Source organism: Trichoplusia ni, unplaced genomic scaffold (assembly GCF_003590095.1).
Source record: "Trichoplusia ni isolate ovarian cell line Hi5 unplaced genomic scaffold, tn1 tig00002002, whole genome shotgun sequence".
Taxonomy (NCBI): Eukaryota; Metazoa; Arthropoda; class Insecta; order Lepidoptera; family Noctuidae; genus Trichoplusia; species Trichoplusia ni.
Genome location: NW_020800181.1, coordinates 1 through 15,358, shown reverse-complemented (window position 1 = coordinate 15,358; position 15,358 = coordinate 1). Strand labels below are relative to the sequence as shown.

At 38.7% G+C, this 15,358-nt stretch overlaps 2 protein-coding genes across 2 annotated transcripts in view; both read left to right on the top strand.

Annotated features, from left to right (window-relative positions):
* Positions 1–5,101, top strand: part of LOC113507415 — a 32,588-nt gene extending 27,487 nt beyond the window's left edge. Inside the window, exons 3-5 of the mRNA XM_026890275.1 lie at positions 2,942–3,027; positions 4,453–4,560; positions 5,078–5,101. Of these exons, the coding sequence (XP_026746076.1) occupies positions 2,942–3,027; positions 4,453–4,560; positions 5,078–5,101 (218 nt within the window). The remainder of the gene's footprint in view (positions 1–2,941; positions 3,028–4,452; positions 4,561–5,077) is intronic.
* A 949-nt stretch (positions 5,102–6,050) lies between these two features.
* On the top strand, positions 6,051–9,406 carry LOC113507416. The gene is made up of 2 exons (XM_026890276.1): positions 6,051–6,109; positions 8,754–9,406. The coding sequence occupies exons 1-2, from the start codon at positions 6,092–6,094 to the stop codon at positions 9,267–9,269; spliced, it is 534 nt and encodes a 177-aa protein (XP_026746077.1). The 5' UTR covers positions 6,051–6,091; the 3' UTR covers positions 9,270–9,406.
* The last annotated feature ends 5,952 nt before the right edge of the window (positions 9,407–15,358 follow it).

Sequence of the window (15,358 nt, the reverse complement as noted above, 5' to 3'; positions counted from 1 at the left end):
ACCAATTTCGACTACCTCATGTAGTAGGTACATTTTTTGTGATATTATCATACATGCTAGTAGGAAAAGTGGCTAATCTTGTTCCTTACTTAATATATTTAGCGATCCTCGTTTTTCAGCCAAAAAACACGTTTAACATCATTTCCTAATACCCTCTTAGATGGTCCGCAAACTTCGTATATTTTAATATCTTCCTGAAATAACCTGACTTTATGAAACTTTTAATGTCGTAACTTGGTGCTCATATTGCTTTATAAAATAAATGGATTATATGAAATACTATAACTCCTGCTCCATTGAAAGTTTTTAACGTTAGTAAGTTTGGCTGGATAGTGGCTTCACCTGGTCTGTTCAGATTTATAAAACTAGTGCTTACTTACTCATAAAGCTAAATTTTCTCTGCTGTAAAGCAAGAAAAAATGATCTGCATAGAAACAGTATCGGAATTCCTTCGTATACATTAAAATCCACTAAATTTTGAGACAGAACCATCAAAAGTTACCGAATATATTACTGAATAGAAAACAACATTTTCAAATTAATATTATTGTCTATTAAATCTTCGAAGTCGAAAACCCTCGGGCTTCAACAAGTATTTGTCTTGACAAGAATTGATATATTTCGCACAATCAAATTAGGATCCCATATCAAATAAAACAGAATATATTCTGAATAACAAACCGCGATTGACACGTGATTGGCAGTGAATCGGGATCCACATCGAAAATAATAAAAATATAACGTACTAACGTTTCAATCCAGATGATTGAGTCTTTTACGAACATCGAAGAGAATTGGATGCCAAGATGGATTGGAAAAGATTGACGGATAAAAATACTTTGAGAGACAATCACTGGGATTGTTTAGCGACTTTATTAAAATGATTCTGCAGAATGAAAGATATTTTCATTCAATTTTAGACTTTCAAAATAAAATTATTAAAGAACTTTTTTGTTCAATGGACTAACGAAATTTAATCTTGAAAATTCTTATCTGAGAATAAGAAAAATGGAAAAAAGAGTTCAACGAAGTAGGTTCTTGTAACTATCGGTTTAATGTTTGTGATGACGATATTCGGGATCCAGGCATTTTTTTTATGAAAAGTAATAGAGTTTATGTTAAATACAATTCTGTTCTTCAATTCGAAAATTTAAACTTAAATTATTACGCAGGATATAGGTAATCAATCTAAGAAATATAAAATTGCTTTTAATGCATCCTACAGGGCAACTAGTTCTAATTTATCACTATGCAATCCGTTTTAATTTCGCGAATGTCTTCCACAATGGGACTTAAGGCAGCTTTTTATCGGGACAATGCTTCGTATCTACTTCGCGCCGTACTTGACATCTCCCCATTATTCCTATTGAGTTATAGTGAACTAGAATTGGATTCCGGTTCTCGATGCCGGCTGCAGGATCCTGGATAGTATCGAGCAAATACCCTTGGGGATATCGATGTAATCGATTTGGCCAGATTTGTTTGTTCACTTCAATCGATTACGTGACGATTGCAGGCGACAGGAATGCTGAGCCCTGGGGGCTCTCTCGGGGTTATTGTTTATAGGTGTTCGTTTTAAGAACTTTTATTGAACTATGGAATATAGTTTGGACATGCAGGTGTCCAATTAGATTGGAAATTTCAAATCCGCTGTTTGAAGCCTTTGCCCAATTTTGTATCATCTTCAAAGATGTTAAACTATTTTTACAAAGCAGCCTCCCCAAATTTGACTTTTCACATTATTTTACACAAAGCTATTGCAATTCCTAAAACTACAAAGCCTTCGGTTTGATATAAGATATCAAGCGGCAATTTTGAAACGTTTCCAAGTCACTCGTTGAGTCAGCGATGCATACGCCAGCTGATATAGGCGCAAACAACTTTGATTATGCAAATTACACCCTGTGTGAAATTCACTAGATATTCCTGGCAAACTTACCAAGCAATAACATGTTTTTCAAACATTATGGTTTAAATTTTTCTCGCATTTTTATTTTGTTACGCTTTATTATCACTGCGATCTTTTAATGTTAAATGAAATTATTTGTGAGACAGGCAAAACAGCGGTATTTTTATTTTTAATGCTATCTTTTGGAGTACGTTGAACTTTTTATTTGTGTATCAATTATATTTTTAGCATAAATAGGATTGAAAAAATATATATTTAAAAAAGATATTACCACATACGATACGAAAACAGGATTCCGTACTCAATCCTTGCGACCTTATTTCATTTGCACTTTATCCACAAAATTGAATTATTTCGTCTAACCATTCAGAAAATACAATATTTTTTCTCCACATTGGGATCCTCCATATTTTTGTACAAAAAATACTTCGAACATATTGGTTAGTTTCAAAGGAAGGCGCCCTTGTACAGTAACTCATATTGTGTCAATGTATTTGTCCCTTTTGGTACTTTGCGCTGAAATATCACTCGGCATCCATCATTTTTACGACCACAATCTGCTTCACTACTGCTGATATTTTAACAGCTGTAACGCATATCTGGGTCATAAATGTATTATTTGAGAAATAGAATTTTAGTTTATTTCTAAACATTTTCTGCAATTATCGAAGTTACTTGTAATAAGGAGGTAATACAGCCTGTAAATGATAAATTCTTAATGATGTAGATAATTTGATGGACAATACTAATACTTTGCTTTAACAGCATTTCTGTGTGCGTTTGGTCATTTCACCAAACCCCCTGTGCGTCTCCCGTTGCGGGTTCGATCCCCGCGTAAGACAAGCATATTTTATCTACGATTTCTTGTTTTAAATTTGTAAACCCCAATTGAAAATAGGGCTAAAATTCTAAGTGAATCAAATGTGTTCATCTGTTCATATTCACCATTGTATCTCCCTTAAATTACAATGAGGACACCGAATACGAACCTTGCATTGTCTTTTGTTTTAAAAGCATGTTTCATTGTTACAGGTGTGCAGATAGCATATTTCGCGATAATAGGAACGCAAATGTTCATGATCGTGCTCAGCATATTCCTCTTCTATGGAATTTATAAAGTGAGTATGTTTAATAAGTTTTAATTATACTTGACAGGTGGCAACGAACTCTTGCTTGACCTCGAAGTGTCAGTTGTTTTGAAAGACTAAAGGTCAAGGTCAGATTCAATAGCACCTGCTTTAACCAATTTACAACTGGTATTAGTAGTATAAACTTTGTATTTGTTTTGTATTGTGGTCTATGAAGGCCTATGAAGGCCAGAATACACGTATTTATTTTTTATGAGAAAGATTGGTATTGTTCTAAATGTTTGGTATGATGAAGAGGAAGTTTTTTACTTTTTACTTTATATGAGCTTACTTTAGACAGCAAAATATATGCTAATATGAGCTACTTTACATAATGATAGCTGTTGGTTACCCAATGTTGGGCAAACACTTTCATCACATACGTGGAGGAGAAGAGACCGAGGATTGGGCATCGCGTTTCCTCACTTGCGAGTTCATCAGTTCACATTATTTTTGGAAGAAATGGCAACGCTTTTTCATTCTTCTTCCATTGGTGTTGTTGGCATAACTTAAAAGTAATCCAATAGCAGCTGTGTTTTAAACGGTTCAATTATTGAACTATCTATTCGATATCTTAGTCTAATATACCTGTAGCAAAAAAAAAACACTCTAGATATTAAATAAAATTACATTTTCACACTCGCACCCGCAGAAAATGTCTCCCAGATATTTATTGCTACCCAAAACAATCTCGGTTTCAACAAAATAGGTTTAATCAAATCAGTTCTATTTAGGCCTCCACGATAGCCTTTTACATTATTTTATGCGCCCCTAAAATACCAGTTTGAGAGTGCTCTCGTAAAAAAGGGAAATAAATGTATTCCCGTACCTACCGTCACTTTTGTAGGCGTCGTAGGTTTTTATAAGATGGTTTCAATTGATTTAGATTTATTAGTATAGGTACGTACAGATTTTAAGTGTAGAACCTCGACTATGACTGTTTTTATTTTTGTGTTTATTGTTATTTACAGAATGTCGAATTCAAAATTCTGGTATTTTTCGTGAAAGTCATTTGAATTATTTGTCAATATCTCATTCACTCAAATTCTTTTTGATCTAATTCGTTTCAATGTCAATGAAAACAGTTGTTCAATTAGTTTCGTTTTATGAAACCAATGGAATTATCCCGATTTTGTGTGAACAAAACACCGCATACAAATTGGTTTGACTTTACTTTAGTAAGCTGTACTACAGTTAATTAATTTTGATTCGTCACAGTAAAGCTGCAGTTGCAACTTCATTTTGGATAAGTCAAAGAAAAACTTCCTAACGGTCATAAGATTACATGGCGCTAGAATTCCACTTCAAATTATATTCTAAATCGGCAACTTTTTCTTTTCTGCGACCTGTCGGATGGTTTTACTTAGAACGGTCATAGTATAGCTACAATGTCCTCATAAATGTATTTTGTTTCAGGAAAACGTGGCGTTTCTAGTGCCGTGGGTGGTCGGCTGTATGACCTTCATGGCCCTCGAGGCGATGGCCATGGTTTACTCTAATATACTTAGAGATCATGTTAACAAGGTACTGTATTATTATTGTATCTTTTGCATGTTTAAACTAATGTTGGTACATTGCCTATAAATTGGTTTGGTTTAAAGTATCATTAAAGTCACCTGACTTTTTTTTTAATAGAAAGAGTAAATGTTGTGTGTCTGGAATTACCCCAAATATAAATAAAAAAATACAATACCTTTAGAGAAATACATGTCTATTTATCAGAATTTCAACCCTTATTTTGAACAGCCGTGTAATAAAGTGAACCTAAACGTATTACGCGAATAGTTGTATAGTAATGATATGTAGGGTTGTCACGCCTACATTCCTGGCTCATTATACAGACTTGGCATGACGAGCCTGTGTGGTTGACATAAACAAATGTGAGCACGTGTAATGAACCCCCCGAGCTGGAAGTTGTAGGTTGGGTAACAATCCACTATTATGACTAGAGTATGTAGTGTGGGTGTTAGGATAAAAACAAATGGTTTTATTGGCTTGCTGGCTAATGGGCAATCATTTCTGATAGAAATCCCCTTTTTAGGCACTTAAAAGGACTGATGCTTAGTGCTGAGAATTGTAGTTTAACTTCCGTATGCGTAAGAGAAAAAGAAGCCACACGTAAGTGTTGAGTATGTGTGCGTGTGCCTACGCACGTTAACGTTTGTTTAAAATAAAGGGCAGTGCGTTACTAGCAAGCCGTTGTTTCACTCGTGTACCTTGTACTTAACATTGGCGACGAGGATTAAAATTACCCACGCAAATAAGAAGTAAAAATGTCCGGCGCAGTGTTCGGCGTTTTATCGGTATTTGACCACAATGGGCAATCGTGGGAGACCTACAAATGCCGCATCAAGCAGTGGTTTGTGGCAAATGACATTACGGAGACGAGCGATCCGACGGGAACAAAACGACGAGCTATCTTGCTGAGCGCACTCGCAGATGGCACACATAAGCTGGCAGCAGACCTCGCGTTACCAAAACAGCTGCAAGACGTACCCTACGAGGACGTGCTTAGACTGCTGGATGAGCATTTTATTCCTAAGCGGTGTGGATTCGGGGAGCGGTGCAAGTTTTACGAAGCAACGCAACATGAAGCGGAGACATACGCGGAGTGGGCCGCAAGATTGCGCGGCCTAACGGCTCACTGTGGATTTTCTAATGTCGAGGAAGCTTTACGGGACAAGTTTGTCATGGGCATGTTGCCGGGATCTGACAGGGAAAAGCTATTCGCGAAAAATCTAGCAGGCCTGACGTTGAGCAAGGCGATGGAGTTGGCGGAGAACGCGCGGAGCGCACGAGCAGCAGCGGGTGCCGGGGAGCAGGCCGCGCCGCGTGAAGTGTTCAAGGTCACGCAGGCGCCGGGTCCGGCGACGCCCGCCTCAACGGAAGGCGATACCTAGTTCAGATTTCAAAGGGCAGTGTCAAGTGTGCGGCTATCATAACCATGAAACATCGCAGTGTCGGTTCGCGAAAGCGAAATGTAGGAAATGTAATGCTACGGGACATTTACGTAAAATGTGCAAAAAAATTAATTTTGTTGATTTAAAAGCTGAGGATGAAAGTGACGATGACGGTAAGTGTTTTAATATTAGATCAGCTAAAGGGGAACCGATGACGGAAACGGTTACGGTCTCGGGAGTTAAATTAAAATTTGAGATAGATAGCGGTTCGGCCGTAACGGCAATTTCTGAGAGTATTTATGAAAAACATTTTAGCGATGTACCATTGTCGGCGACTAGGAAACGATTATTATCATATACCGGCGATAAAATTATTTGTGTGGGCATCGCTCAGTTACAAGTGACATATGCGAAAACAACACATTGGCTGTGGGTTTATGTCGTGCGAGATGGCGGTCCACCGATTCTAGGTCGCGATTTTATTTCAAAGTTTAAATTAGAATTCGCTATGCCAGTAAGATATTGTAAACAAGTGGATGGAAATGAATTGATTCACACACTGCAAGGTCGTTATCCTTTGGTATTTTCGGACAAGTTAGGGTTATTTAATAAATTTAAAGTAAAATTACAAGTAAAGGAAGATGCTAAACCGGTTTTTGTAAGGGCTAGACCGATAGCGTTCGCATTGAAAGACAAAGTTGACAAAGAAATAGATCGTCTAATAGGATTAGGCATTTTGAAACCCGTGGACCACTCTCGGTATGCGTCACCCATCGTGCCTGTATTGAAGCAAAATGGGTCTATACGTATATGTGCTGATTTTTCGACCGGGGGTAAACAAACAATTAGTTATCGATCAGTATCCTTTGCCTACAGTAACAGAACTCTTTGCTAAATTATATGGTGGTCAGCAGTTTACTAAATTAGATTTGTCAAATGCTTATAATCAGTTCAGGTTACACGAGGACTCGCAAGAATTAACTTGTATAAACACACACAGGGGGATTTATAAACAAACTCGTCTTTGTTTTGGTATTGCGAGTGCGCCGGCTTTGTTCCAACGGGCGATAGAAGGCGTGTTGGGTGGCGTGCCCGGCACACTGTGTTTACTCGATGATATTTTAATTACCGGTAAAACGAGATCGGAACATTTGGATAGATTACATCAGGTACTAAGCAAATTACAAGACGCAGGACTGACCTTACAAAAAGATAAGTGTGTGTTTTTCAGTGATGAGGTTAATTATTTAGGGTACGTGATAAATAAAGATGGACTTCATAAATCACCGCAGAAAATTAAAGCCATGACGGAAGCACCGGTTCCAACTAACGTCAATCAATTACAGTCATTTTTGGGGTTGGTTAATTACTATAGGAACTTCAACGTCAACTATAATTTTAACCGTGGATGCATCACCGTTAGGCCTGTCTGCAATATTATCGCAATTAGAAACCGATGGGTCGGAGAGACCGATTTCGTTTGCGTCGCGAACACTTAATGCTGCAGAGAAAAGTTACTCACAAATTCAAAAGGAAGCGACCGCAATTATTTTTGGTGTAAGGCGATTTCACCAATATTTATACGGTAGGGCGATTCCTTTCATTCTCCGCACCGATCACAAACCATTATTGTCGATTTTCGGACCACAACGTGGTATTCCAGAAGTATCAGCAAACAGACTACAAAGATACGCATTATTTTTGAGCGGTTATAATTATAAAATTGAATATGTTCGTAGCGCTAATAACACCGCGGACTTCTTATCTCGCGCCTGTTTACCGGAGGGGGCAGGGACGGATCGAGGCGGGCGGGAAACAGATGCAACGATGCCAGATCTCGATCGAGCCTCGTACATTAATTTCGTGGTAGAAGGCAGTCTGCCTGTAACCGTAAACTTATTACGCGAGGCGACAAGTAAAGATGCGACCTTGAACAGAGTGGTACATTTCGTGTTGAATGGATGGCCAAGAAAAATAGATGATGATGCGATTAAGCCGTACTTTGCTTGTAGGACGCAATTATCGTATGAACAAGGATGTATTATGAGAGGGCACAAAGTAGTAGTTCCGGAAAAGTTGCATGGAAAAATATTAAAGGAACTGCACCAGTCTCATTTAGGTATTGTTAAGACAAAAGCAGAGGCGCGAGCGCGTGTGTGGTTTCCGGGGATAGACGCGGCGTTAGAGCGGATGATAGGGGCATGTGACGTTTGCATGCAGCTGCGGCCATCACCGACGCGGGCACCAATCGCACACTGGGAATACCCTGCAACGCCTTTTTACCGGATACACATAGATTTCATGGGACCTATTAACGGTAACTCCTTTTTAGTGGTAGTAGATGCATATACAAAGTGGGTCGAGGTTTATAACATGAGAGGCGATACGTCAACATCAGCGACAATAGATAAATTATACGAGTTTATGTCTAGATTTGGTATCCCACATACTCTGGTTAGCGACAATGGTACTTCATTCACGTCATATGAGTTTGAGGCTTTTTGTAGGGTGAACGGAATTTCTCACATGACGTCACCAACATACCACGCGGCCAGCAACGGACAGGCGGAAAGCTATGTTAAGATAGTTAAAAAAGGTATCAAAACGAGCTTGCTTACGGGTTGTGGAGCGCGGAATTCAAATAACTTACTTTTAAAATACTTGTTTGACTATAGAAATTCCGTTCACACAACAACCGGGTTTTCACCAGCCGAGCTGGTCTACGGTAGGAAGCTAAAGACGCGGCTAGATCTAATTAAACCCGAGTCACCGTCATCTTCATCCTCGGCTCTTGCTAATGTGGTAAAACGTAAACAGTGTTTGCAAAATAAGACGAGAGGACAGAATATACAAGTCTTTGTGCCCGGTGACAAAGTATATTATAAAAATCAAACAGTAAATAGTAAGTTTTCGTGGTGTAAAGGAACAGTGTTAAAAAGAATTGGCAAAGTAATATATTTAATCAAAGACGATAGTACTTCAAAAATACAAAGAAAACATAAAAACCAAATTATACTGTTTAAAAGTGACGATTGTAAAACCAAACCAAAAGACACAGATATAGACATAGAGGAGCTAACTGGTGACCCAACTTTAGAAATACAAGACCAGAATAGTGCTGATAATATGGCTGCCGAGTCACCTCAAGGAACGCTTCCGCTTCCATCACCAGATCAATCTGGGGGAGAGAAGGAATATGAGGAAGCATGTTCCGGCTCGCCTAGCCCTGGTCATTTAGAAGAAGCAGCACCGGATCAGCAAACGGTTGAGCCACCACCCATACGGCGGTCGAGACGCAATCTTCCGAGCGTCAATTACAAAGTATTTTATTAGCATGTATGTTGTATTAAGTTAGTATATTAGTTATTAATTTGTATGTCTGAGCTGGTGGGGAGGAGTGTTGAGTATGTGTGCGTGTGCCTACGCACGTTAACGTTTGTTTAAAATAAAGGGCAGTGCGTTACTAGCAAGCCGTTGTTTCACTCGTGTACCTTGTACTTAACAGTAAGATAATTCGATAAGAATACTTAAATGCAGTTGTTGCGATACGATCCCAAATATTATTTAACAGAAGATAAACAATGCATTTTCCAGGCAGATTAACCTTAACCTTCCTTGTTGAGAAGAAACATCGTTACATCATCTAATCTGAATATCCAGAATGAATCAAACATTCTTTATTCCCAGCAGCAAAGGTCAGACAAATAACTGCAGTACTAATTGGATTGTCTGCGAATTTGCAATTTTTCGATCCTTCATTTCTATCGCTTATTGGCAAACATTGAATGTTTTATCACGTGCCAAGAAATGTTTGTATCTATGTTATTACACTGTAATTATCGTTGAATACTTGTACTGTTAAATACTGTCTTTGAGGTGAAGGTCACTTTGAATTATTAATTAGAAACAATTGGTGATATTTAGTCTGAGTGTTTTGTGGTCCACGCGTTATTTAACGTTGACCAAATTCTTTACTGTTATCATTAGCCCTTTGCGATAAGCAAGCATCATGCAATAATTTTGGTATAAAAGGCAAGTATAAGGGATAAGCCCGCTTTGCATCCAATCTTTGCAAAGTATGTAACTTCAAATTTTTTCCCCTTAAACCGGGGATGGGGGAGGAAATAAAATTAACATTTATGCATTGTTAAAAAAAAAACTACATCTGCAAATGTCCCATTACCCAAAACTCTTTTAGAAAATCCCGAGAACAATCTGAGCTAACCAACAACAAAGCATCTTCTATTGATTTCTTTTGCCCCAACACGCTGCAGGCTACAATCAAGGAGACTTCCCATTGTACACAAACGAGGGAACAAAGAGCCGGCAGCGCAACAATTTGTCGATCATAACACTACTATTGTCTTGTAGAACAAGGTCGATACGAAACACGTTCAGTCAATGTAGCCCCAATCAACGTACCGAAAGAGGAACGAGTCAGTCTGTATTTACATACCAATGTATTGGTTTTACTTTGGGTATTGTAGTTGATACAATTTTGACAGCCAGTTTCAATACTCGATGGTGTCCAGTCCGTACCAGTCCAGCAAAGTAAGAAGCCCGCGTAAAAGAGTTTGTTAAATCATTCAAGGTTCGCTGACATTTTAAAAATTAAACGATAATACCAGTAATTATAGCAAAGACAGGCACTGAGTCTGGGACCAAGATTTTATTCATATCTATAAAAACTTTATACAAGCATTTTTTTAATACTCATAAAATCTTATACACTTTAAGAGTAGCGAGACATTATAACAATAATTAAACGAATCATCCCTAAGGCATGATATTCTTTCTGTAAAGAAACTACTTAACCGAGTGACGTCACCTAAGCAGATTGATTGATTCGCTTACGTAACCCACCGCATCTTTAACTATCTCGAGCAGACGATAAAGCTCCCATTTCAAATTAATTTATTCGTTCACAGCATAGCAACAAGTCCTGTTGTCCAATCCACCTAAGTAAACTGCTTGCTGATGCAAATACACATAATTTGTTCAGTTTCCTGACATAACAATACATAGGGATAATAACCCTAATTGTCCTTAGGTTGCTGGCCTAATTATATATATGTACATTTTATTTTGTACAGAAAACAGACTATAGCAAAGGAAGGAAACATTTATTAATCATAAGTGAATCGATTACAGGTTAAGCTACGCTTGACGCGGTTGTTCCCTATATGGGTGACCATCTTTGTCATAACGATACCATAAATGAACATAATAATAATATACTCCCAACATTGTAAGATAACGTAAAAACAAAGGTCTGCAGTGTCTCAAATTACATAGAACTAAAATATCTGTCTAATAAACTCTAATTTCTCTTGAAGTCATAAATGAAGCTGAGATTCAAGTAAAATACCGTTCTTAATTAAGATAGTGTCTGGTTTATGACTTTAAATGAAATTATTGCTAATGGAAAATTCTACGAAAGAGGTTTTTGGAAACTAAAAAGTTTTCTTTTGCATCGTTAACTCAAACAAAAAATAATTTAGACAGAACAACTCTGTCCTCCGTCTGTAATACAAAAAAGATTTTATATTCTAGCTGCAGACAACATCATAAGAGTTTATTCAAATTAATTTATTTAAATAAAAAATAAGTAATTAAAACATTTGATTTTAAAATTCAGACTTACCCCATAAACATAAAAATTACCATTTCACCTGATCCAAATTATCCACTTTTGACCCTACACCCAGTTCTTTCCAAACTAATCATACTCACAAAACAAGAAAAACAAAGTCGAAATTTTGAATTTACATAAAAACACCGGCTTGTTTGAAATACTCTTTGTTCCAAAAGTACAGGAGGCCAGTAACGGGCACCGGATGACAAAAGATAACGAGCCTCGTTTCCTTTTACCTTTTAATCTTTTATTTTGACAGCGCCCAGTTAACATAGGTGTGTTATTTAGATGGATGAAAACAGAAGGGCTCTTCGTGGAATGGAATGGGAGTAAATATAAATTTTTGTTCAGTTTTTGTTGAGAGTAAAGGGCGTTTTAAATGACTTGCATTTATGATTGTCATAAGTTCATTGAATAACTACTTTTACGGATTTTATCGCGGTTTAATTTTAGATTTTAGTTCCCGACGTTTCGAAACCTTTGCAGGTATCATGGTCACGGGCAGACTGAGATGGCGTTCGTCTTGACAGAAGATGTTGCTCGTTCTACCTTCATATTTTAATTAATTATTTGTGGTCCGACCTACGCAGTATGAGCTCACTGTGTCTTGATGTCTTGCAGCGCTGCTCTTGGGTTTGGCCTTGAGTTTATTTATTATTGGATCCCAAGTAGGTGATATCTTCCAGCCATCTTCTCTATTGAAATTAGGGTGTTTTTTAATCTCAATAGCCTCGCGAAACATCCTAGGTAGGAATTTGGATTCTTTAGCGAGGATCTGTGGTTGGTCAAATCTAATATAATGGCTGGAACCTTCAGCATGTTCGGCGACTGCAGACTTCGTTGAGCGGCGGTGTTTGACGTCAGCTATGTGTTCTTTAACGCGGGTCCCTATGCTTCGTTTGGTTTGACCGATGTAAGAGAGGCCGCAGTCACAATCTAGTTTGTATACTCCTGCATCTTGTAGAGGTATGTGACACTTGACAGATGGTAAGGACTGGCTAATCTTCTTGGGCGGCTTGAAGTATGTTTTAATTGAAGCTCGCTTCAGGATGTAACCAATCTTGTCAGTGACTCCTCTGACATATGGTAGTACAGCAGGCAAACGATCAACAGTGGCTGGCTTCACTCGGTTTCTGTGACGGGGCCGTGGAACTTGGAGCTTGTTGTCTCGCAGTACTTGCTTGACGTGTTGAAGCTCAGCGGCAAGGTGTCTGTCATCACAGAGTCCGTGTGCTCTCTGAAACAAAGATTTTCCCACGGTAGCTAACTGTTTAGGGTGGTGGTGAGATTCACCGTTTAAGTACCTATCTGTATGGGTCTTCTTTCGATACACGGTGTGACTTATGGTCTGATCAGGATTCCTTTTAACTAATATGTCTAAGAAGGCAAGAGATTTATTATCCTCCAACTCCATAGTGAATTGAATTTTGTTATTGATGGAGTTGAGATGTTTTAAAAATGCATTTACTTGACTAGATGGTAAAACTGTGAAAGTATCATCTACGTACCGTTTGTAGAACCTGGGAGTGAAAGGAGCTGTTTTTAAGGCTGTCTCCTCGAAGTCTTCCATGAATATATCGGCGACTACAGGGGATACAGGCGAGCCCATCGCTACACCATCTACTTGTACATATAATATAGTATCTGTTTTACGTCGAAGTGTAGTGCCCAAACCAAACCTCCCTAAAGCCGAACATCTCGCTTTAAAGAACCTCAAAAACAGACAAGATGTAACTATACTCCGTGCAGATAAGGGAAACGCTACGGTCGTCATGGATACATCGGACTACAATGCTAAAATAGAAGATCTATTGTCGGACGCAAGTACATATAAACCAGTGAAAACTGATCCTACCAAAAAGGTGTTAACAACTACCACCGCCTTGGTTAAGAAACACTCCGAAGCATTAAGTCTAGATGTTACCTACTTAATACCTACATGCGCAAAACCACCTAAACTGTATGGGTTGCCAAAGATACACAAACCAAACGCCCCGCTACGTCCTATTGTAAGCCAAATCGACACACCAACCTACAGATTGGCTCAGCACGTCGCGAGAACACTCTCACCACTCAGAGGCAACACTACAGCGTTTGTGAAGGATTCATACCACTTTGTCAATGAGATTAAACATCTACATCTCCATGACAATGAAGTAATGGTTAGTTTCGACGTACAGTCCTTGTTTACATGCCTACCAGTTAAGGATTGTATTGAAATTGTTTCCAAGAAGCTAGCAGAGAACAACCTACCTCTAGAATATGCAGAACTTCTCGAGCACTGCCTCACATCTGGCTACCTACTGTGGAACAATAAATTCTATGTACAAGTAGATGGTGTAGCGATGGGCTCGCCTGTATCCCCTGTAGTCGCCGATATATTCATGGAAGACTTCGAGGAGACAGCCTTAAAAACAGCTCCTTTCACTCCCAGGTTCTACAAACGGTACGTAGATGATACTTTCACAGTTTTACCATCTAGTCAAGTAAATGCATTTTTAAAACATCTCAACTCCATCAATAACAAAATTCAATTCACTATGGAGTTGGAGGATAATAAATCTCTTGCCTTCTTAGACATATTAGTTAAAAGGAATCCTGATCAGACCATAAGTCACACCGTGTATCGAAAGAAGACCCATACAGATAGGTACTTAAACGGTGAATCTCACCACCACCCTAAACAGTTAGCTACCGTGGGAAAATCTTTGTTTCAGAGAGCACACGGACTCTGTGATGACAGACACCTTGCCGCTGAGCTTCAACACGTCAAGCAAGTACTGCGAGACAACAAGCTCCAAGTTCCACGGCCCCGTCACAGAAACCGAGTGAAGCCAGCCACTGTTGATCGTTTGCCTGCTGTACTACCATATGTCAGAGGAGTCACTGACAAGATTGGTTACATCCTGAAGCGAGCTTCAATTAAAACATACTTCAAGCCGCCCAAGAAGATTAGCCAGTCCTTACCATCTGTCAAGTGTCACATACCTCTACAAGATGCAGGAGTATACAAACTAGATTGTGACTGCGGCCTCTCTTACATCGGTCAAACCAAACGAAGCATAGGGACCCGCGTTAAAGAACACATAGCTGACGTCAAACACCGCCGCTCAACGAAGTCTGCAGTCGCCGAACATGCTGAAGGTTCCAGCCATTATATTAGATTTGACCAACCACAGATCCTCGCTAAAGAATCCAAATTCCTACCTAGGATGTTTCGCGAGGCTATTGAGATTAAAAAACACCCTAATTTCAATAGAGAAGATGGCTGGAAGATATCACCTACTTGGGATCCAATAATAAATAAACTCAAGGCCAAACCCAAGAGCAGCGCTGCAAGACATCAAGACACAGTGAGCTCATACTGCGTAGGTCGGACCACAAATAATTAATTAAAATATGAAGGTAGAACGAGCAACATCTTCTGTCAAGACGAACGCCATCTCAGTCTGCCCGTGACCATGATACCTGCAAAGGTTTCGAAACGTCGGGAACTAAAATCTAAAATTAAACCGCGATAAAATCCGTAAAAGTAGTTTCATTTCAATGTCTAACATTCGCGTAAACCTAAGAAACCACTTCATTGAATAATTTATGTTTGAGAATAGTTTAGTAACAATCGTTTTAGAGAATAGTTGACGTCACCATGCCAAATCCACCGGAGATTTGATCACCGCGAAGGACTAGTGTTTGTTTCATCCTGGAAAACTGATCCTGAGTTTAGGTGTCCTTGTTCATGTGTTTTAAATGTTTGTTGATTTTGTGACACAATGATCAAATCTATAGT